At 52.1% G+C, this 23,534-nt stretch overlaps 1 protein-coding gene across 1 annotated transcript; it reads right to left on the reverse strand.

The window, feature by feature from the left end:
* Positions 1–897: 897 nt before the first annotated feature.
* On the reverse strand, positions 898–12,809 carry CILP (cartilage intermediate layer protein). Its single transcript, XM_075100728.1, has 9 exons — positions 12,766–12,809; positions 10,924–11,047; positions 9,591–9,674; positions 8,535–8,588; positions 6,903–7,088; positions 5,445–5,759; positions 5,227–5,335; positions 4,611–4,768; positions 898–3,962 (listed from the first exon to the last, which is right to left on the reverse strand). The coding sequence occupies exons 2-9, from the start codon at positions 10,979–10,981 to the stop codon at positions 1,621–1,623; spliced, it is 3,306 nt and encodes a 1,101-aa protein (XP_074956829.1). The 5' UTR covers positions 10,982–11,047; positions 12,766–12,809; the 3' UTR covers positions 898–1,620.
* Positions 12,810–23,534: the final 10,725 nt, after the last annotated feature.

Here is a 23,534-nt window from a genome sequence, read left to right on the forward strand (position 1 = left end):
AGGCTGCATAGGCACTCAGTCCTGCACAGCTCTGTGTTTAATGCCTGGGATGCCCCATGTCAGACCTGAGAACCTGTTCTGAAGCTTGCTAAAGGCTGCTGAAAGATTCCCCATGCCTTTAATGGACTGTAGGTAAGACAACATAGACCTAGAACTGGCTTCATACCCCTAGGAGGGGATCGGGTGGGAGAGGGAAATCCACTCTTGAGCACGTGTTTGAATTCCAGTTTTCAACCAGTAGCACTGGCCACCTTTTTCTGATCTCTCAGTGGAAATGTCAGCATTGGAGGCTTGCTCCTTGCCTGCACCCCAAAAACTTATTGCCAGTGGTGTGTTTGGGTGTAAACACAGGATGTCTTCTGTTCTGGTGAGGTCCTTGATTCCATGCTGGAAGTAGTGGGGGTTTGATAGGGCGACTTGGTAGGTCACTTGGAGGTGGATCTCTGTCTGTCTGTCTTACCCATTCTGTGGCCATCTGTACCTTCAGCTAAGAGCATCATCTTGCCCAGCAGCATCCTACTCGCTGCTGCTGAATGTGGAGAGAAGGCTGTCTCCTCCCTGTCTCTGCACCTCCCATTGCCTGGTTTCCTATTGTCCTGAAAGCATGGGTTCCCAACCCTCTCTTCCCCCCATCTTGTCCCACTCTGGGAGCCCTGCTGCGGTCTCGTCCCTTGCCTCAACCTGCTGCTCTGCTTCTCCCACCACTGTTGCTGCCTCTCCACATCTTGAGCTGAGGACAGATTCCCTGACTGCAGCACGCCATGGCCAAGCCCTGGACTTGGGGGAGCACCAGCTACCCACCAAACTCCTCACCCCTACCCAGGATCAGTGTCACGTTGATAAAGCTGTGACCTGTTTGTGAACAGAAAGGTGAGATTTTTCAGGTTATTTGGTCAGCTCTACACGTGGTTTACTTGGGCATGTCAAACACGAAAGCAACACGGCATTGTCGAAGTTACAAAATGACTTTTTTTTATTAACCTACGCTATCCTAGAGCATGGGTTTTCTTGTCAAATAATGCAAGAAGCAAGAGAAAACTAGATTTATCCACGTGTAGCCCACAAATCCGCATGGCTTCTCCACGCTATCGAGCACGCGAGTTTTTAGAAATGCAGCTGCTGGTAGTTTAGCTTGAATACAGTCATTCTAAAACAAGCTAGAAATAAATAAAATACTTACATTTCAAGTACAAAACCTTGCAGTTGAATTCAGTATGAGGAAATCAGTTTACTCCTTTTCATGTTACCAACTACTGTACAGGTACTTGGGCTGGCAAAGTCTGCAGATGCGGAACAGAAGAATGTTTTATGTACATGACTTAATTGAATTATGTGTTTAGTCTTCCCTTTAGGCTATCACGTGAAGCTGTTTAATGTCAGGCAGAAAGAAGATTTTTATGGATGCATTTAATAAGACATGAACCCACTACCGCTACTGGCCCCTAATTTTTGCCTTACGCCTTTCCTTTCTGGTGGGGAAAAAACCAAAAAGTGCACTTTAATTATGTCTCAAAAATAATGACACCTACCAGCTTTGAATTAGGTTATTAGCAGGTAGATATTACTTTCAAATTATATTTAATCAAGTGCGAGCGACTTTATCAAGGCTCCTATACAGCTCTAGTATGTGGGAGAACGTTGGCCTCTCATCGGGATCCTGCCTTGGGTGGTTCGGCGGGTTGCCGGCTGCCGTTGGTATGCAGGGCTCTGCCCTGGCAGAACCAGTATGGACTGCTGGCCCGAGTTCCTCTGAGACTGGAAGATGCTTTGCTCTGCTGCGCTCCTCTCCGAACAGGTGAAAGTCAAACCGACGCCGATGTTGCTCTTCATAGTTCTAGAGGTACCGTCGGACGTGCCATCAAAACACCTGCCCAGGGCGATTTCCTTGGCGATCCTCGGGTCTTGGTCAGTGACAGTGTAGATGCCGTAGTTGTGTCCCAGCGGGTCGAGAGGAGCCAGCATTGTGTACTCGCTGGAGTCATTGTTTGTAGCCATGGGGAGGTGGTTCACCAGGTACTCGTGGAGCATGCTGTTGACGCTCTCTCGGCGGCAGCTGCCTTGTGGGACCACTTTCACAAGCGTACGGTCCACGCGGTCTTGGTCGAAGAGCATGCCGCTGCACTTGAACTCCAGGCAGGCTGCTGACACATTCGGCTGCTCAGAGTCACGAATGCTGCGGACGTCCCTGATGCCGTAGAGCTTGCCAATGGTACGCGGGTGCGTCCCACCCATGTTACGGGACCTTACGTTCACCTCTTGCGGTCCGTTTATTTTTACTTTAATGTAGCAGGCCCTGAATTCCATGGGCTTAGGCCACCATGCCAGGTAGTCATCGGTCCAGCTCATGAGGTCATCTTCACTGAAGGGAACGGTGTTGTAGTCGTACTGGTCTCCCTCTATCCTGTAAAACCTGAAGTGAGCAGCATTGTGTGGCGCTTCCTCACATTCTTTTAAGTTTTCGTAGGCATAAATAGGGCCGTTGTTCTCTTCTGGGGAATTAGGGCTTGGCTTGGCCATGTTAATGCTGAATGCCGTTTTCTTAGTGTTAGAGTCCTCGTGGTCTGTTCTCCTGTAGTTGAGCTTGTTGAGGTATGGCTGTGGGACCCCAACAGCATTAGGGTTGAGTTTGGGAGCAGAGGGCACAGCTTCGAGCTCTTCACCCCCCATGCTTGCCAACATATAAGCTGTGTAGGCCTCGGGGTTTTGCTCGTCACAGAAGGCGGGCACACAGGCGCCGTTGGGACCAGTCACCACACTGTCAAAACGGCCCCATGCTCTGGGGTTGGAGGAAAACCCTGGCTGTGGCTCCGTGTTTATAACAGAAATCACAACCCCTTGGATCTGCTCGCTTTGCAGAAATCTCTCGCTTCTGTATGCCCGGACTTTGACATAGCACCGTCTGCTCTCAGGGACATCCAGGTTAAAAAGTCGCCTTTCTTTGATCTCCATGTTCCCTACCAAAAAAGTTCTCTCCTCTCTTTTGCGCCGTCTGCTTTTCTCTAGGTTGAAGTCCCCTTCTTCCTCCCATAATCCTGTCTCCGGGTTCAGTGACCAAAGCTTCATCTCTTGCAGGTGCTCTGGCATCTTGACCTGAGCAGCATCCAAATGAACTTTCACCTCCTCTGCATTAAGAGACTCCATGCCCTGTTCGTCAGTGAAGTCCACGGAAAACATACCGTATGTACGGAGTGGGAATACGTCTCCTTCCTCGTCTACAAAGTTCAGGTCGCTTTGTGTCACAGCGGCCGTTGAGATGTTTCTTGGGTCCAGAAATGTCACACTGGCTTTCACTTTGCCTCTGTAGGCTTCTCCGTTTTTCCTATAAAAGGCATTGGGAGGGATTTCTAATTCGGCAATTGGATCATCTTCTTCCATTTCTCCCAAGGATATCACGTTGGTTTCGGTGGATTCCAGCGTAACAGGGGGTTTCTTTCTTAGTAGCTTGATCTCGTGAAACACAGCACCTCCGTTTTCCTTGAAGGGCAGAACTTTTGTTGTGTTCACAAACTTCTGCAGCCGATCGACGAAAGTTAGAACCAGTCTCTCTGTGTCTGCAGGGACGTGGATGGAGAAGGTTCCCTTGTAGCCGGTCATGCTCACTCTCCTGTTCCCCATGTAGATGTGGCCAAACCTCAGTGGCTCACCGTTATCTGCCGCTGTGGCTCTGCCTCGAACTGTTATTTTGGTCTCGGTGCATTTTTTGCAGCCGCATTCTACGACGACTTTGGTGGGGAGCGTGTACCCATTGCAGGAGATGTCTCTGGTTTCCATCTTGGACACCCCGCAGCAATAGGCAACATTGTCCTTGCACCGGAGTCCCTTATCCAGCTTCCCTGCGCAGGTCTTCGCTGGGCACTTGCCCACATCGTAGTAGAAGGAGTTGGTTGCCCTTTGGAAGCAGTCATGTGGAAGTCGGATGAGGTGGCTTTGGGGTTGGGAGTTGCAGGCTGCCTCTTGTCTTCCTGTTGAATAGGATTTCTTAATGAGCAGCATGAAATAATTGTACAGTCATTGCTATGTGGTCTGAAACCCTCAGAGCTAAACATTTCTTCAAATAACAGTGAGGTTTTCACAGCCATGAAACAGATGTTTTGCGGGATTTTGGTTAGCTGAATTCGTCTGGTCTCCGTTTCAGTCAAGCAGGTGCTCAGCTTTAACTTTAGGTACCTGACTAAGAGCGGTGCTGTTTGCAGGAGCATCCCACCTCCTGAATACCCACCATTGCTATCCAACCCAGCCTCAGCTAGATATTCTGCAGCTGCCTGGCTTTTTGGCTATGGACAGACCAAAATGTGTCTCAGGGTTTAAAAAAAAAAAACCAACACACCCCAAACAGAAATATTCACACGTCAGGCAGCAAGTACAGTGAGAAATCTGCTGAAACAAGCAGACTGAGTTTGGCAGACCACCTGCAATCCGGAGCTCCGGTTTGTAGAGAGCATCTGGTTCATAACCAACTCACGCAATCTCATCTGCTAACGGATGCATGAAATAACCCCCAAATATTTTTCTTCTGTGACTTTTCCTTCCCACATGTACCACAGTTTCTGGTTTCTGCGCCCTGCCACCTCCCCAGCTGCTTGGAGAGCATCGTGCACATTTTCTCTTACCTATGACAGCAAGCTTGGCAGATTGGGACTTTGCCGACCCCCCGGCGCTGCTGGCCTTGCAGAAATACTCTCCTGACTGGTCTCTGTTCAGGTTCTTCAGAATCAGGTTGTTTTTATATTTGTATAAGGAGGGATCCAGCAGTGAGCCGTTGTGGTACCTGCCAGGAAGAGGCAGGCAGTTAAAGAGGCAGAGACTGACCGCCTGGCCGGAGCAGAGGGACGGCCTAATCCTGCATCCTGCCCTGTGGATTTTGCCAGGCCGCCTGCCTCAGTTTCCCCACTTGCAGTCTAAAAGTTATTCCCCTTCCCCTGGCAGTACTGAGATGTGGCTGCTGGGCGGCTGGCAGGCAAGCAGAGCTGCCAGTTGTGCCTGCTGAGGTTTTTCAAACTATTTGTATTTTTCTTTCCAGTAAGTCCCTCTGCAGATGACCTTACCGGACCTGCAAGAAACAGCAGCTCTGCACATCTCGAGGAAACCATCATTTCCAACAACCAGTTCTCAGCATATTTACCTGTTTTGTAGCTAGAAAACCGCCTTTATGGAGACGGTAATGAGGTAAAAATCGCATCTGTGGGACAGGTAAGACTTCTGTCTGATCAAACTCGAGTTCCTTACCAGAGGTAGCGGTCCGGGGCTGGGCTCCCGAGGGCATCGCAGCAGAGTGACACGCTCTGTCCCACTCTCCTCGCTTTGTCCTCGGGGCTCCTGAAAATGTAGGGTTTGCCTGCGGGAGGAGGAAAAGGCCATCTCATTACTCTTCCCTTCCTAAAAAGCACGGTTCATTTCTGATTCCTGCATAAAGCCTCCTGCATTCCCCCCCTCTCTGGGGCTACCTGATCGTTGCAGCTGCACTTGGATCGCCAGGTTTCTTCTGTTGCTCTTAGGCACGGTGACAGTCGCTGCTGCGTATTTAGCCTTCTTTATTTTAAGGATGTTTTTGCCATCAGGGCAGATTCCTGGGATCCTAAACATGCCCCTGTTATCAGCCGTTGTCAACAGCTTGAGTTTCTTGGCTTGCAGGTACACCCGGGCATCGGCAGCGGGTGATCCATCCTCAAGGGAGACTTTCCCGTGCAGGGTTGCATCCTCGCACATGCAAGCGTCGCAGTCGGCGTTGACGCGGCCCATGGGGCAGGTGATGTTGCAGGCTGGAGGAGAGGTACGTGGGTCAGAAAGCAGCCCCAAGTCCCCGTAATGCTCACGGCACGGTCTCACGTCTGCTTTTAATTTAAACGCAATAAGGCAGATACTGCATAAGGAATAAATTGTATCCAAAACATATTTCTACTGATTATCAACAGCTGTGCATTAGAAACAGAGGGACGATGTCATTTTGAACCTGACAATTAGTAGAAAGCAGCCACGTGGATATAATTACAGCTCAGAACTGTTATTTACCTTCCCCAAAGGGCTGAATTTCAGGAAAATTTGAATCCAGATCAGCATGTGAGCTCTTAGCTCAACCCCGGCAAAATTACAAATCCAAATGCGTTAAACTTTGTAGGTTTCTGTTACCAACTCATGCCCAAAAGTCATGACTTTGGTCTCTCTTAAAAGCTGTCTCCCCTTATTCGATGGTATCCTGGCTTGGGCGAGACGTCGGTTAATTGCCAGATGAGCATTATCTGATGGATTTCACAAATGGTCTCCCAAACAGTGATTCTGAGATGTTTTCATTAGTGATGAATCCTAAATAACAATCTCTGTCTCTTCCCAATGCAAGGGTTCAGGTCATTCCTTTTACAATCACAGAGCATCCCAGTACAGCAGCTACCTGATAATCTTTTTTATAGCTGGAAATAAATGGAAGAAATCAGGGGAAAACCTGAAACAACTTTCCTGGAGAAAACATGGACTATTTAAAAGGGGATTATGAGAATAATATAATTAATTAGAAGCCCCTTTAGCAGGGGCTATGGCAATTCAATATTCCCAACTGTTCTCCTTCCTGGAGACTGCATGGAAGCAGCTGCCTGCAATCGCTGACTCCACCTTGAGAGCTGCTGTTACAACATGATTAAGGGGATTTTTTTCCTATATTCCCAGGATCTTTACGGGTCCCTAATGATTCCCCATACCTGGATCCCTCCCTTCAGCCTGCTATTTGGCTATAAACGCCCCGTGCTCTGCTCCCTTAGTACTCTCCTAGCCCTGCTCTGGAAGGCATCAGCACCATGAAATTCTGGCAAGGGAAAGGCAGACGGTAAAACGGCAGTGAAGGGAGTGCAACGCCTACGCAGTGGTGAGACCAGGACATTGTCCCCTGCCCGTAAGCGAGGTTATAGGAGCACCTGAACAAACATGTCCAATGCAGAGCCGCCCTTCCTCGGTTGCTTCATTACAGTGCACGCCCCAGAGGCGCTCAGCTAGGCAGGATCTGGTACGCTTCTGTACACCGGTTTGGCCACACTTTCCTGAGCACTCGCTCCATTTCGACCATGGAGACAAAAACCGTTTTGAATCTTGCACGAGTGGACCTTGAATAACATCAGTGGTGTGTTACTGAGACGCACGGTACACATACAGCTGCCCGAAATCGGGCAGTTGGTTTTTTAGCTGCTTCTATAAAGCTCAGACTATGCATTGGGATATTACGCACCACATGGATTACACAAACTCAAAGCACGTTCAGGGAGCTGGGAAATAAAGCACGAGGAGGCGCCTGAATGCTTCTGACTTAATTCCCTGCAGGCTACTGAATTCAGGATGATTAAGATAAACTGGAGGGGAGCAAAGTGCACGCAGCTCATGCTTAGTGTTGAATAACTTTGGCTTAAAGGAAATCAAACGCACATTGTCATTTAAATGCTGTCTGAGGGGCAATGCTCGCCTGCGTTTCAAATGTGGTTAAATAAAGAAAAACTCAACAAAACAAAGAGGTTAAAATTGTTGGTATGATCATGTTGAATGTCTTTAACCATACGTCAACATATGTTCTCTACAGGGGAAGCGTGTGTCCCCTATTGTGAGCACCAGTTTTACTGTGTGCAAACAGAAGCCTAAGACGCTACCGAGCAGGCTGAGCATCTTAGGGGCCAGCTGATTTGTTATAAAACAGGGAGGGTTTACTGAGACTTTAATATGTGGTTAGATTTTTAAAGGAATTTCTGTAACTGGGCTACTAGATGGTATTAATTGAAGCTGCTTTGAATGGATGAGAGACACTCCAAGTCTGTGGTTTGGGCTTATTTTTAAAAGACAATGTTCTAATAATGTTTATGAGGATGCGCTTGTGACTAAAGTTTCTAAAAATGAGGTCTCCTGGAAACGTGCTGTGTCGTCTCCCACACCTACTCCTGCACCCGATTTGTAAGAAACCAGGTCGGGTTATTTCCTAGAAAGGCAGACAGGCACAGGGCTGGACTAACTGAATAATGATGGTTGAAAATGAACCCCTGGCTGACAAAAGCAAGTGGCTGGAAAAGACCGTTTAAATGAGAGCAGCCACGGAAGTGTCATGTCTGGATTGGAGCAAATGCTTGCATGGGCGAGTTTTTAATCTGTTGGCATGTTGGCATCTCCGGTTCAGCATCCCAGGTGGTGCAGCCGCAGACCTTATTTAGCAGTTTGGGGGATGCAGGAGGGGCTGGGCTTGGGGACATGGTCCTGTCCCAGGCAGCATGTGGATAAATGCCTGTCTGTACTTGCCCTGAGCACAAATTTAATGTGCAACAGGTTAAAGCGGGGTCTCAGTAAGATCCTAAGCTTGTTTGGGATCAGCTTTTTTAATCTGCAGGGCTGAAGATGATAAGAAAAGAGGAGGGGAATCCTGTGGAGGAAACCAGCATTATATGGCTCTGGGTAGCACCTTGACAGCAGAAAAAGCAGAAAGCGGAGGATGAGGGAGAAGCCAAAGATCAAGCGCTAGTGGGGACGTGGGGAGGGACAGGGCTACCCTGCAGCACCGGCTGGCAGGAACGTACTGCGTCTGGCGTAGGTGAAGGTCGGGTCTCCCCGGTGAGAGCTGCTCCTCGTACCTGCGGGCAGAGGATGCATGGGGTGATTCGGGCAGGGTTTGCCTGCTCCCTGGCCGAGCACAGGTCTCTCCCACCAGCCTGGCTGTACTGAGCCCGGCTATTCAACACAGCCAGGTCTGGCACACTCTCTCCTGCATGCAAAAACTGAGTTTACAGCTCACTGCTGCCAAGGGCAGACACTAGTTTCCAGTTGCATTGGTCAAAATCTCAAGATTTTGCTCTATTTCTCCCTAGTCAAGCAGGAGTCACTCCCTGCTCTGCGAGCCCCAGCCCTCAGCATCCCTGTCTTGTGCCATCCATTTTTAGAGGAAAACAATTTTCCAGGTAGTTTTCCTAAAAATACCTCTCAGCAGGCGGAGGAGACCTCTCTCTGAGTGTCGTGGTTTTTTGGTGCTTTGGTTCTCCCCAGCAGCTAAGACACCTGCTGCAAGTGGGACAGAAGGCTGGGAAAATCCCCTAATGCCTCGGCTATGGTATCAGCACGTCCATCCCTTTCAGTCCCTCCTGGAATTTAAATCCTGAGTCCTAAGCAGTAAATCCTATAGGGTCGGGGTATCTCCTGGGGACTGACAAGCAGAGCGGGCTCTACGGGTAGCTAATGCCCCATGGGCTTTAATCCTAAAGCAATGGGGTAGCAAACTGCCCCGAGCGTGGGGACGCCTGGGCAGGGGAATGGCAGGTTGCAGCATGTGCTTGCCCATCCCTGGGCTCTCCTCGCCCTTCCAGCTGGGCGAGGGGCCGCGCGTGCCTCCCACGGGACCTGGGGCTGTGGTCACGCACTTGACCTTCACTTTTCCAGGAGAGGAGCCAACAGCATGTGTCAGCGATAGCCAAAACCCTACAGGAGGTCGTGGATGATTAACATTTATTCCACTGCTTAAACATCCTCATCTACTCAGATAATATTGTTCAGTTGTAAATTAAGGCTGAAAAACAATAATACGTGTGCAAACACCCCTTATCCCAGCAAGGGAAAGTTGCCCGAGCGGGGAAATAACTTACTCTCCAAGCTGAGCATTACCAGCGGGCTGAAGGTTTTCTGTCCTATCTGGATCCTGCTGCGGGCTGGTTTCAGAAGCCTTTGACCTAAGGGTTAATAAATTAGAGATTAAATTAGATTAAAAGTAAATTAATTAGATTGAAGGGATTTGGCATCCTTAGGCTCAGTTTTTTAGATTTCCCTTTGGGTTGTGGCTGCTGATCCGAGTTCCTGTGGGATATGATGCAGGAGATGCCAAGTAAAGGGGATGATGGAGCTCTCTCACAGCATCGCTGAAGCTCAGGTATGATGCGAAATCTGCTCAGTGCCCAAGAAAAGCTTTTTTGTGCTTTCTGTGTTGGAGCAGCTCAGATAAAATAATCTTTTTATAGCTGGAGATATAAAACACATCCTGCCTCTCACTGCGTGGGGAGAAATGAACCCGAGGTGGATGAGGTTGGACCTAATGAGAGTGGTCACTATGGGACATGGACTTGGACTGTTTTCTGCACTTGCTGGTTGCCCACGTGCCCAAGGGGACCTGGTGATCTCAGCTGGTTCCTGGGGTGCTTGCTGGGACTGGTCCCATTTCAACTGGGGAGCTAAGCCTGAAGCTGGCCAGCACGGGCTCTCGCCTGTGCCCAGCTGCTGGGGGCTCAGCAGGGCTCCTGGGCTTCTCCCCAGCGACAAATTGACTCTCCCTGTTCTTATCCCTGGGCGTCTGGCCAGAGCACTTCAGGGCAAAATTCCTCTATAGCCTTGGAAAACAAATCCAAAGAGCCTGCAAACAGGTTTTCTCTGCAAGACCTGCTGGAGCAGGGGGGCAGGTTGCTTATCGCTCAGCACTTTGGTACGTGCAATGCGCCAGGGGCAGCAGCGGACAGATCCTGCTGCTCCTGAGCATCTTCTGGAGAAGAGCAATGTCGCTGCTTCCCAACGGCTTGGCTCTGAGGCTGGGGTTGTTTCATGCTCGGGCGATGGGTAAGGCACTGGCCAGGGCGGGTCTGCTTGGAGCAGAGGGGAGCTGGGGTGTGGGCTGGACACCGCGGGGTCTGGGAGCAGCAGGCAAGGATGGTCCCAGCACGCCCAGTGGGCAGGGGGGCTCATCCCCAGTCAACCAGAGGCTGCCTGACTCACAGACGGGCTTTGCCTGTGCTCCAGGGGCTGCACGGGTGCCAGACCTCGTCTGGAAGTTGTCTGGCTGGGTGAATGCCGCGCTGACCCAGAGCAGTGCCCGGCATCGCTGTCGCGCCTGTGTCTGCTGGCTCAGCGGCCGCTGGCGGACGTGCCTTCATGCTGGTGTGCCCGCAGGCAGGGGACAGCACGGTGACGGGAATAGAAACATTTAACCTTCACCTAAAACGGACGTGGCTCCCAGGAAGAGGAGGAGGATCAATCCTTTTGCCATGATCATTGTTATCTCCAGAGGTGACCAGGGGCTTCTTGGAGTAGCCACAGCCGTGTCGCGCTTTCCCCAGACCTGCAGAGACAAGCCTGGCTGTGTCAAGGCTCTCCCAGGGTCCTGCTGCCTTCAGGGATCTTCTCCAGGCTGATCCAAAACACACTGCAGGGCTGCTTATACCCCCTGCCCACTCACCCACCGCCACCTACCCCCCAAGGAGGGAGCAGCAGTGTCTGCGCTCGCATCCCTTCTGCTTCTCTCCATCACATCTGAGCCCAAATCTATTCTGCAGAGCACTGCTTTGTAATGGTATCTCCTTAAAGCACCTCTTAACAGCTTAAATACTTCTGCAGGGATGCTGTCGCAGCCCACGAGGCTCCATGGGGCCCCTGGCACCCTGCTGTGTCCCCCACGTGAGCAGGGACATCTCCACACCTCCAACCCTCTGCCTGCAAACTGGGTTTGGTGTAAGGATAGAGGCTCGTCCCAGTACATCCCGGGAGCATGGGGAGGGGGAAGGCTCCTGAGTGCCTCTGAAAGCGGAAAATCCCGTGCACAAGCCAAGCCTTTGCTGCAAATATGAGCAAGAAGCCAAATATTTTCCATTTTTGCATGCAGAGTTGAGGGACTGAGGCTTTGTGTTGCTCTTCCCCAGCTCAGCGACTTCAGGTCTTGTTTTAGTGAGTCCCTTAGCCCCGTGGCATCAAGCATTGGGGTATTTAATTTCTGAAGGTACCGATGGAGCTGGTGTTATCCCAAGTGATACCAGCTGGAATTACAGGTGCTTTATTTTATGCACCCCAAATTAATTAACTTGGGGGGGGGAATATTGCTTCAGCCTTTCTGTGCCTCAGTTTACCCATAAAACGAGGCTTACAAAGAGCAGCCGGCAGCGAGAACACCCTGTTATTTGTAAGCAGTATTAACCATCCCCTCCGAGACCAGGGAATGTGGGACTAGGAAATACTTTGATTATGGCTCAGCAAAGCCCAGTCAAGCAAAAATAACAAGCAACACATGAGCGGTGTTTTGTGGGTTTACGGTGGGGTCATGCACTTGCAGCCAGACAATAACCAGGAAAAATTAATCCAGGCTGAAAGCCTGTTTCCCACTCAGCAGCTATTTTGGGAGCTGGCTGCGACTTGTTCGGTGCTGGGTTTGGAACGGGATACGTCCCTCTTTCCCTGGGACATGCGATGCTGGGAAAGAGGGGGTTCCAGGGACCACATCCCAGTGATGGGGAGGGTTCGGCATCACCCGCGTCCCCTCTCTGGCAGGGGGCTGGGGGAGCCGGCGCAGGACGGAGCCGTGGGAGATCAAACAGCCCCGCATGAGCGAAGCACCGTGCTCCCCCCACCGAGCCCCTCGCTCCGGCTGTCCCCATAACCCTGCCCCAAACCCATTAGCTGGGATGAGGAGGGGAGAAGCGGGACGTGGAGAACTGCATTCCCACTGATGTTTTCCAGCCCGCAGCCTCTGCGCCTTCATCTGCCCATCAATTAATTTCCACCTCACCCTCAATCACAGCCGCTCTTAATTACGCCGCCTTAATAACACAGCAGAATTATATAACTGCTAGCTGCGACGAAGGGGAAAAACTTAGCAAGGTTGGATTTTTTCTCTTTTTTGCTCTTACCTACAAAAACCATAAAAACCCTAGTTAAGGAGAATCTCGTCCTCTCACCGCGGAGCCGCCAGCCGAGCTGCGGTCCGGGGGTGAGTCGAGGGCTTGTCAGCCGTGGGTTAAAGGATTTGCAGCCAGTTGGGAAGAAGAGAGAGAGAGAGTTGCAGCTTACCGAAGCCTCCCCTGCGCCGCTGCTGAGCCGGGCTGCATGCGAGCCTCCCCGCAGCCAAGGCGGCGAGGTCGCTTATATAGCCCGGCGTGTAGCTTAGGGGATGGCAGCGAGCCACCGTCCGCCGAGCAAAAACAGATCGGACGAGCAAGGAAACCACAGGCTGAATAATCCCTTAACAAGGTGATGGTAAACACAAACCCTTGGTGAAACAGCAGCCACCGGGGCTGGTGGCAATGCCACGGCTTGGCAGGGTGCTGCTGGTGGCAGGGCAGGGCATGGTGAGGGTACCACATCCCAGTGTGGGCGCTGCATCCCAGCACGGCACCATCCATGTTAGGGGTTCGCCCTGGGTCCAGATCTCAAATAGAGGCTGGTGAGCATTGAAGATGGTGATACAGCGCCCAGGCACTCAGCGCAATGAGTTCGGGGATGCTTTTTGGCACTCTCTTGGTCTGGGACAAACACAGCATTGCTCGTGGGGTTCCCACATTTGGCAGGCGTGGGGCAGGACTCGGCTCTGTGCCATCTCCCGCACTGCCCGTGCTGCCCACGCTGCCTGCTCGCCTCTGCCCCGGCGCTGGCTCTGGCAGGGGTCAAATAAGGATGCTGAGGGGATGAGGGGTTGTGGGACAAAGCCAGATGGATTGGTTTGGACACCTGGGGTAGCACAGAGCTGCAGAGGCAGGGCCAACCTTGCAAAGAAATGTGACTGTGTCTCACTAGAGCTGTGGGAAGATCTAGCAACAACCCCTAATGAGAGCTCCCTGCCTGCCCCAGGCTGGCTTTAACCCCCCCAGGACCTTCCTCCCTCTGCAGCCACGTGATTCCCATGTAACTCATGGCAGCCTGTCGCGGCTCAGGGCCTCGGGTGTTGCACGAAGCGGCCACGTGCGAGTGGGTACCACCCACGCACGCAGTCCCGGGCGCTGCGGGGCCGTGCTGCTGGTTTGCCGCAGGAGCCTGGCACGGAAGCGTGTGCGGTGCGCGGCGGGAGCCGTCCCTGAGGGACGGGGATGGGCGTCGGGGCGGCCAGTGGCCAGCGGGATGCGCTGGTGGCGTCCTGGGCTGCCTGTTAGTAATCCTTGCCAGCCCCGCTGCCAGAGGGAGCGGTACAAGAGGAACATCGATCAAGGTGTCACATTAAAAAATAATGGGTGGTGGCCTGCACCGACTCCTGTTTATGTTTACGAGGGAAAAGGAAAAAACACTTGACACGTGCCAAAAAATGGTAGAATGTTTATCCGGTGGGTAAGGAGCGCCTGGCAAGCAAGAGGCCCCAGGCCTGTGAGATAAACAGAGCTCGGCCGCGTTTCCCCATGGTGATGAGGACAAGATGTGGGAAAGGTGCCGAGACTGAGAGCAAGGAATCCATCTTCCCCAGACGGCATCCACCCCCCACCACGGCCGGCCTGTCCCTGGCACAGCACTGATGCCTCGGCAGGCGGCTCCGGTCCCGCGGCGGCTGCTTGGCACGTGCTGGCAGCGGTTTCCATGGGTCGCACTGCAGGGTGAAGAAACACGGTTTTCTGCAAAAGGCAAAAGATGATATTTTTTTTATGTTACAGAAACCAGGCATTAGCTCCAGCCAAGCGCAGCCACAGGCATTTCTGCGCAGGGTTTTGCAAGCTCCTCAGCATAGGTGTCTCCTCCCCAGCATGGCTCCTGCAAGACAAGCTCAGGAAACACGTGTGTGACTTCAGGAGCAGGTCTGGGACACGTGAGTACATGCAAAAACCAAGTCTCTAGAACAGTCTGGTTGCGCAACCTCTCTTGGCTTGGCCATCCCTTGCTGAAGCTCCGGCATGTGGCTGACGTTGGATGGAGCAGCATAAGCAGAGTCCCAGATGTTTCCAGCGCTGAGTGCCACCGGCCGTGCTGCAGCTCTGGGAGATGCTCGGCTGCTTTCCATCCACCCAAGGTGGACAATGCCCCAACCTGTGGGGTGGAGGGGACGAGGGAGGTGCTGCCCCATGCCCAGATGCAGCTAGGCTGTTGCTCTGCAGGGCTGTAGCACTCCTGGCTTGCAGGGAAGGATTCAGCCCAGACCAAACTTGCTTTTATCTTTCTGGCTGTGGCTGCAGCTGTCTAAGGCTGGTGTTTCCCAACCAAACCATCAGTGCAGCAGAGCCGTGGCCTCACAGATGCGTGCCCTGCCTGGATGAACCCTCAGGGGCCCTGCCTGGCTCTCATGGGATTTTTCCATGCTTTCATCATGGTATGTAATTACAAGGCCATAATATATTTATGCAAATTCTGCCATGCTTAATGCTCCCCCAAGGCAACACCAAGGACGAGGCAGCACGAGAGGACTGCGATAACCGATGGAACAACAGCACCTCCCTCTCCACACCCTTCCATGGTTGTCTCCATCGCTCTTCTCTTGCCCCTCTAATAAATCCAGGGCAAAACAGGCTACTGATGCTCATCCTGGCTATTTGTGCCTCCCACCCTTTCCGATACAGCATCAGCAGAATGACCGTCACCAAAAGCCAACTGTGCTGTGCTGGGAGAACAGGAGGGGTGGTGGGGCTGCTCTCGGAGCTGCGTGTGGGATTTCCAGGCTGTGGGGCCTGTGAAATGCTTTGCAAGCTCCATGAAATATCCTACGGGCACCATGAAGTACCCTATGGGATCCATGATATGTCCTTTGGGGCTGACACTGTGCTTGGCTCCCCGCTGGCTGCCCCCATCCTCCCTCCCTGCACCCTTTTCGCTCCACCGAAGGAAGCTGACAGTTATTTTCCCCTGCTGCGTATTTCTGGGCTCGCTCCTGTTTACGGAGATGGGAGTTAAAATAACTGATTGATGACTTTGTTCCATCCCAAACACTTTGGGGAAGTTTGTGTGGTTTAGGAGGGCGAGCAGGGAGCTGGGATTTCATTAAGCACTTGGCTCCCGGCACTTCTTCAGCCAAGCTCCAGGAGTGGCTAATGTTGTTTTTTAAATCCTGTTCTGCTATCCCAGGATCTGGACTGGCAATTTCCATGGTTGTAGGAGAACTTGGAGATGTGGTGGGTCCCCGGGGCTCACTCTGAGCTCTGAACCACCAGCAAACCTCACAGGCACCGCAATATTGTTTCACTTAAGCCCTCCTCCACCACTTCATCAGCACAAAATCACACTCCAGCTGCCTAAAAGCTTTGGAAAAGAGGCCAAAAAATGAACTACTGGAGTTTGTTTTTATTGTGTGGATGAGGATTTACAGGCTGTGGCTGGGAGAAAAGGAGCAAGTGGACCTTTTCCCCCTGGAAGGATTTACTTAGGAGCTAAAGCCTTGACCACGGCTGAGTGGTGCTCGGCTCCACGGACATCATTCATGACGCAGATGCAAAAAGCACCACAGAGGTAGGATGACATGAAAGTCAGAGCCAGGGAAAGACTGATTTTAGCTCTGGAAGTCAGGAAGGCTTTTTCTGGAGACCTGGGCGCTGGGGGAGGCCAAGCTGGCCACAGGGTCCAGCCACAGGCAACCAGCCCCCGAATGTCTGCTGGCACAGGCATGACATGACTGAGCGCCCCATGCATGTAGAACAGGGGGTGTCCCCTGTTCTGTGATCAGAGCTGCCAAGGAAAAGGGCTTTTCCTAGTGCTTTTGCATGGAATGGCTGCTATCTGAGTGCCCAGGGACCATTACCTGCATCCCTGCTGCACGTACGCAGGCCTGCATCCAGACCCACATCGCCTGGAGTGGGGTTCACTGGTCACTGGGATATCCTGGACCACTCAAGAGTCCTGCCAGGGTTTTCTTCCTGGATGCCGTGTCCATCCCTGCTGTCTCTCCTTCCCCATCACAGCTTGAAAGAGGAGACACTATGAGAGCACCAGAAGTGTCTCAATAGCGAATCCCTTTCTAATTACATTGCTGAGCTGGGTAAAATAAGTGTTCTGGCTCGTTTAGAAACTGTCTGCAAGATGGAGAAGGCTGTTATTTTCAAGCCCTCCACGAGCAATGAGCATCCCAGCCTCTCCCTGCGCCATGCCTGGAGCATTATCTCCTCAGGGACCCTTGCAGGGCAGCATCACAGTGCCACGTGCCGGTGCAGCACCAATATTTGCCGGGAACATTCTGCTGGCAGGTGCAGGTGAGCAGCAGGGCCTGAGTTATTGCACAACCTCGTACCGGTGATGGAAATGCGGTTGCAGGATGCAAATGGGAGCGATGGGAATACGGTCAGGCCCGAGCCAAGGCAGCACCTCAATGGGGGCATTTAAACTGCGGAGGAAGAGCAGGAGCAGAGCTAGAACCCACAGCCTGCTGGCTGTTTGCTTTAGCTCTGGACAGGACTTGGTGGACAAAGACTGTCCTGTGTTGAAGGATGTTGCTTTGGGCAATTAATTGCTCCTGAAGAAATCTTTAATTTATTGCTCTTATTTACTGGCATTAGCTTTGGCCTCGGATACTCCCTGGGCTGTGAATCCGTGCTGGTGGGGAGGGCAGCCTCCCACCTGTGGGGTGGGAGTCCCTGGTCTCATCTGTGCCTTTTCCTTCTCGGTTTATTTGTTATAGGCCGTGTCAAGGTGGGCCGATTTGCAGCTGATTTACACCAGCAGAGCACTGGCCAATTTTTCCAAAAACAGGCAAAATCCCGCAAGAGCTGCGAGCGTGCTGGGGAGGGCTTGGGTCTTCCAGCACCCAGCACCCTCCTGATGTGCAGAGGTTCCCAGATGATGTGCACCAGCAGGGCACAGGCTGTGCAAGCTGGACCAGAGGATCTGCTGGCAGTGAAACCAGAGCATCGGATTAAAAGCTGCTTTTTAGTGTGAGGACGAGGCTTCACTTGGGATGGTCAGAAAATGTGCAAGAGATGGAGCCGGCCGCGTGGCGGGGACTCCTCATTAAACCATGCGTGAATTTATTTCAGGTTAAGTACTGCACTGAGCAACGTGGCTGGGGTAATCGGGACTACCCTGCTTCCCAGTTTTGGCTCAAAAGGGTTTGCCAGCACCCGCACTGGCAAAAGAGGACATGGAAACACCTCCCCTTCCAGGAGCGCCTGTGGTCATGGGGGCAACCAGAGCCATAAAATATCTCACGACCTCATGCATCGTGCCGAGGGCATGCTTGGAAAAGCTGGTCTCTTCGAGCTAATTCTGGCACTGCTGGGATTCCCCCTGGGGCTGTTTGGCTGTATCAGCTTTCGCTGGAGGGTAAATGTGCGTTTGCCGGCAGCGCGGGCAGAGGATCCAGTGGGGGCCAAGCGCTGCGGAAGGGAAGGGCTGGCAGCCGCCCGGCGTGGGCACCGCTGGGAGCGGGTTGGGAAGGCAGCATGGGAGATAACGCGGTCCTGAGAGAAACTTGCCACAACGCTCCTGGTATCCGATTGAGCGCTGCCTCCCGCAAACGCCTCCCCGTGAGTCCAAATCTGGCTGGCAGGAGATGTCAGCACTGATGCTCATCCCAAAGGACACCAGGGTTCCACAGTCCCAGGGCTTGGCTCAGAGCAGGATTCTTGCAGGAGGGTAAAAACAGGGTGGGGGGAGCAGAAATTATATTCCTCTGGCTCATTTAATTCAGCATTAAGGGCATCTCTCCCTGCCAAGCCACGGATCCTTTCTAAAAGGACTTGTGTCCCCACTTGAAGCTCACCCAAGGGAGTTTTTAAGCCTTGGAAACTGTTTGGAGATACCAAGCACAGAGGAAAGAGGTGCTGTGGGAGGTTTTCCCTGCTTCTTGCTCCTGCAGGCTCTGGGTAATGCTGCTGAGGGCCCCACGGGGATCTCAGCTTTCCCCACATCTCACCTCTTCCCCAGTGAAACAGAGAAATCCAGCCCTCAAGTCTGGCCTGTGTTTGGGAAGGAGCATCCAAAGGGAGTGCTGAAGATGGTCTTGAGGCACACAGTCCAGTCTGGGAGCATGGAGAGAGGAGGATATTTGATGTCTGGAGGAACGCGATGGGCAGGTTCCACAAGGAAGGAAAAAAGGTAGAGGATGAAAGAGGGCACAACAGGCAAAGACAAGGAGAGCAAGTAAAACCCATCAAAAAACAAGGGCAAAATTGTTTATTTCCATGGGTTAGTCACAATGAAAACACTGGGATTTCATAACTTCTTCCAGCTCAAGAAAAAATACCCAGTCAGGGCAGTGAAAACGCTGGCTAAGTAGGTGCATTCCGGAGCCGAAGGGGACCCATGGTCCCTCCATTGACCCTGTGGGTGATTCTCCTGGTTTACTGGGGACAGGAGCACCGCAGGACCAGGGTGCTGGGTGAGACTTCCCAAACAAATCCCCCCAGCTGGGGTTTCCAGCCTGGGCAAGGAAGCAAAGCTGCCGTGGGAAAGGTGCACCATGGGTGGAGCAGCGATGCACGCGTGCGTTTTATCGCTTGGCGATGAGCAGACGGAGCTCGGCACCAAAAAAGCCCACCACGTTTTCTGGAGCTTCACCTCAGGGTTTGGTCTAGGGTGGCAAATTCACTCTTCCGTCTTGTCTAGTTTAGAGGTAGGGAAGAGGGATTTTGCTCTGGTTGAGATGTCCTGGTGAAAGATGGAGGAAAGACCTCGAGAGCTGCTGCTCTGTGTGGGAAGATGTAAATTTGGGAAACCTCTGGGATGATGCTCTGGAGATCCGGGCTCCCCTGCCAGCGGGGTCCTTGTCCTTTACACCATCCTGGCTGGGTACGTGACTTGGACATCCAGTGTAATGTGCTGGGCTAAGCAACACCAGGAGCACTAGCCAGGATATTAAAACATGGGAACTGCAGTGGTTTTGAGCATCAAGAGCTCAAGTTTTTCTCAGCACTACTGTCCAATGGCAGGATACCCCCCAGAAAAGGCCTTTTACCGGCAAGGGCTCCCCAGTGAGGCTCCGGCATATGAAGCTGAATCAGAAACAATGTGTGATTTCACCAAGAAACAGCCCAAACACAGTTTACCAAGATATTGAGCCCGGTGGGCAGGACAGATCCCTCCCTCTGCTTTTAACAAGGACTTTTAGAAGGGGCATGGGATGACCCAGATTATCCCCACGGGACAGCAATTACCATCCCTCTTGGCAGGCTCGGCAGAGCGGCCAGGGCCGGGTGAGCAGGCAGAATGAGCCGCTGGTTTATCCCCAGTGACCGCTGAGCTTTGGTCCTCTGCCTTTTGCTGCAAAGATTTCAGGGAATTTAGGGTGATGCCCCGCGACAGCAGCTGCCCAAGGTACACATACCGCCGGAGGCAGCACTGCACCACCGCACGCAGCCCCGATGCTGGTTTTTTATGAGAAGGATGAAAACTGTGAGCTTCATAACTGCTTGACTTGTGAACTTTGGGTAAGAAGAGAAGCCGTTCCAGAGGTGAGCTCATTTCTAAGCCTGGGAAATGACTTCATGGACGCTGGTATTTACTCACAAAAACATTGCATGTCAGATGTCCCTGACTAGGCTTTCTGTTTCGAGGCCAGTATGAGACAAAAATTTCCTTGGACGAGCTGCTCCTGATACAATTCAAGGCTTGGAGGAGGAGGAGAATATTGGAGGAAAAAAAATCAGCATTAAAATTCTGAAATTATGAGGTTTTTCTGAGCTAAGGGGAAGTTTTGGACAGCCAGCCTGGCAGAAGCACCTGCCTGGGATGATGGTGCTGAGGACAAGGGTGCAAGTGATGGGTGCTGCTGTAGGATGGCTCTGCTTTAAGAAGAGGCTTGATTACCCCCCTGTAATGCCTAGCAGCAGGAGTTTCTCTTGGAGGTGAAAATACAAGTTTTTCTCTCTTTTGTGAAGCCAAGAACCCGGCAGTGATTTATTAGGATAAAAGGCAGCAGGTTCCCTGCCCTGCGTTTGCACTGGGTTAATGGAAATTATATCCTGTGCTGCTTTCCCTGCATGAGATCCCAATTTATGTGGGATGTCTGATGGAAAAACACAGCACTTGTACTTCTGTTCAAGATCTGCTCGTGCAAAAAATTGCCACTGGGGCTGTGCTACCTGTTGTGGCTTTCTGGTTTCTGTTTTCTCCAGCACCCTGGAAGATCTGTATGGATCTGGGGAGAAAAGTCCTATTTGGGGAGCCCGGAGGTGCTCTGACTCCCTGTGACCCAGCACTGGGATGCAGCTCCGGGGATGTACTGGGGCAGCATCCCAAAAGGAGGGGATTTCGGAAAGAGCTGAGCCAGGGTGTATGGAAACAAGCCCAGCTTGCCAGCACTGTTTCCTAATCCTGGGGACCAAAAACCTCTGATGGTTAAACCAGTGTTCAGAGATTCAGCTGAAGGCTGCTGAGCAGACAACATCCAAGCTGACCTTTGAGGAGACAAGCAAAAAAAAAAAAAAGAAGAGAAAACACAAGGGGGTTACTGTGCAAACGCCAGAGAAAAATAGTCATTTTAATAGGGGACCCCACCCTTAAAATAAGACTAATTGCTAATGCATGCCCAGGACATTTCTGCATGATGGCATGCTAAAAAATTCCTCTCTGAACAGGGACCAAGGGCTTTGTTGTGGCATAAGTGAGGCTTACAGTTCCTAAGAAAAATCCTGTCCCTCTCTTGCATCATAGAGTCGGGGATGGAGAGGACATTTCCAGACAAAGAGGCAGCCAGCTGGGAAGGAGGACAAACAGGGAATACATTCCTGACTCACTATTTAATTGCTTTAGTGCAGGTGCAAAGAGCTAAATGAAAGGAAAAATAAGGATGAGCATGTGGGGCTGAATTAATCTCTGCTTTAAGCAGGAGTCTAATGCAAGAAGGAGGTGGCTGCTGTAATAAATGGGCTTCCACCCAACTTCTTTGTGGTTTCTGTGTGTTTTTTTCCCCAGGGACCAGGCTTTTTCATGCCGTGCTGGCAGGTGATGCTCTGGCCAGGTAAGGAGGTGATGGGGATGGTCCCCTCCTGTGTGGCTTTTGCTCACTGGGCACCTGCCCTCCCTCTGCTCACGGTGGCTTTGGGCTGTCAGCCAGGCTCCAGCAGGATCGGGGAGCTGGTATCCCCCTCCGGAGGGATGATGTTGATTGTTAAGCAGTCTTAAGACTGGGTCTTGGCAGGACAATATCCCTTTGCTCTCAGCTTGTGAGGCCACATTTTGGGTGGAGGGCTGGCAGTGCTGGCGGTGGGTCTGCTTTTCTCTTTCGCCTCAGATGTAAAGAACTTTGAACACATAAATTACCCTCTGCAGCTCTGAGCAGAGAGTTCCCAGCCAAATCCCTTTTGGCAGTTAAATGCAGAAGTGCTGGAGGGTCTGGGGGACCCCAATAGACAGTGATGCCTCAAGGGCTGATGTGGTCCAGCGCCTGCAGCATCTCCTGGGTCTCAGGAGCTGGTCTCTCTGCCACACAATTTGACTCTTAAACCCACAAAGGGGAAAAAATCCTCCTTTTTTGCTGTGCCCAGGAGCACTCCTGCAAGCAGAACAGCCTCAGAGATGGTGCATCTCCCTCCCCTCAGAGCTCAGGCATTTCGTCCCAAAAATAAGTGGGAATAGATTTAATGACAGAAAACCTCCTATCCCAGAAAGTGAACCGTGTCCTCTTGGGGAGCAACGCAGAGCCACCGCTGCCAGCCTGGGACCTGTGGTCCCCCCGTACACTGCGTGCTTTTTAATTTAATAGACTGGGAGATGTGAAGGTCTGTTTGCATGTAATCAAAGTCCCTGTGATGCCCCTGGGAGCGTGCGTGCCAGCGCCGGCCCCAGGGCGGCTTGAAGCTGGCCCTCTCTCATCCCCACAGCTCTTTGACTTTTGCTGGCCAGAGGAGCAGGGTGTCCTCTGTTTGCCTCCCTGGCCTTGCATTGCACATCGTGTTTTTTAAGCCCTTGTGAGCTCTTTGTCCCTCCCAGGATTTTGTGCCACACATCAAACCTCTCGCTGTGTAACACTGAAAGAAATACAAAAAGGACAAGGTGGGAACTGATAGAGCGCAAAGGAAAGAGTGTATTCATTAAAATGACAAAATGACCCAAGTTTCTCCTTATTAATTGCCTCCTTACAGCATTTCCAGTCCAGGCACGTACCTGTGTTCATCTGTGATGCTCCCAAGGACCTGTGTGGTCCAGGAACATTGCTGGGGGGTGTGTGTGTGTGTGTGCTTCAAGTCTCCCGGTTGTCTGAGCAACGGGATGTTCATCACTAACTCCAAGGATAATTAACTCATTTTTCCTGTATTTATAGAAAACCGATGCAGGGAGTGTGGCACTTATCCCTGATGGAGACACATTTGGCCACAACGTCTTGAATTTTGGCTATTTGTTGCAATACGGTGGCTTTGACATCATCCCTGCTGCTTGCTCATTAAGCCTGAAATCGGGCAGCTTGTTAAGCCCACAAGGGCAGGGGTGCTGGCCCCTACCTGGGGGTGAAACACCAGCAGCTGCCTGAGCCAGGCTGCCCATGGGTGCCCACCTCCGCCTGGCCCGCTCCTGGTTTGCCACTGCAGGGGATGTTTGCATCAGCGTTGCCGCCTCCAGGTGCCTGCGTACGCCTGTGCTAAAAACAGTGTAGCTCCCGGCTCGGCCGCCGGCAAAGGGAAATTTTGCTGCTTCAAGGGGTTTGTTGCAGGGATGTGATGTAAAGACGCACTGGAGCATCCTGACTTGGCACTGCGGTGGTGGGAGACCCGTGGGGCAAAACAAGGAGCATCTTCTCTTGGCATCAGGGCATGCATATGCCAGGTACGTTCCCATCAGCTGGGATGAATCCGGACCTTGACATGGGTTTCCCCTTGTTTCTCCCAGACAGCCAGCAAGCAGCTCGGTACTTTTTCTTTTTGTTGCTTGCTTGTTGGGTTAGTCTTTGGGGAGGGAGGGGGGAGAAGGCAGCGGGGGGCTCGCTTTCAGAGGCTCGGGGTGCGGGT

This window comes from Phalacrocorax aristotelis, chromosome 7 (assembly GCF_949628215.1).
Source record: "Phalacrocorax aristotelis chromosome 7, bGulAri2.1, whole genome shotgun sequence".
NCBI classification, from domain to species: Eukaryota; Metazoa; Chordata; class Aves; order Suliformes; family Phalacrocoracidae; genus Phalacrocorax; species Phalacrocorax aristotelis.

Bases quoted from the DNA above. Each gene is read 5' to 3' on its own strand.
- CILP (XM_075100728.1), bottom strand. From the start codon at position 10,981: ATGATCATGGCAAAAGGATTGATCCTCCTCCTCTTCCTGGGAGCCACG. The intron at 8,589-9,590 runs GTAAGTTATTTC...CTCTGCCCGCAG, and splicing joins GGTAATGCTCAGCTTGGAGA to GTACGAGGAGCAGCTCTCAC. The intron at 4,769-5,226 runs GTAAGGAACTCG...TCTTCCTGGCAG, and splicing joins GCCCCGGACCGCTACCTCTG to GTACCACAACGGCTCACTGC.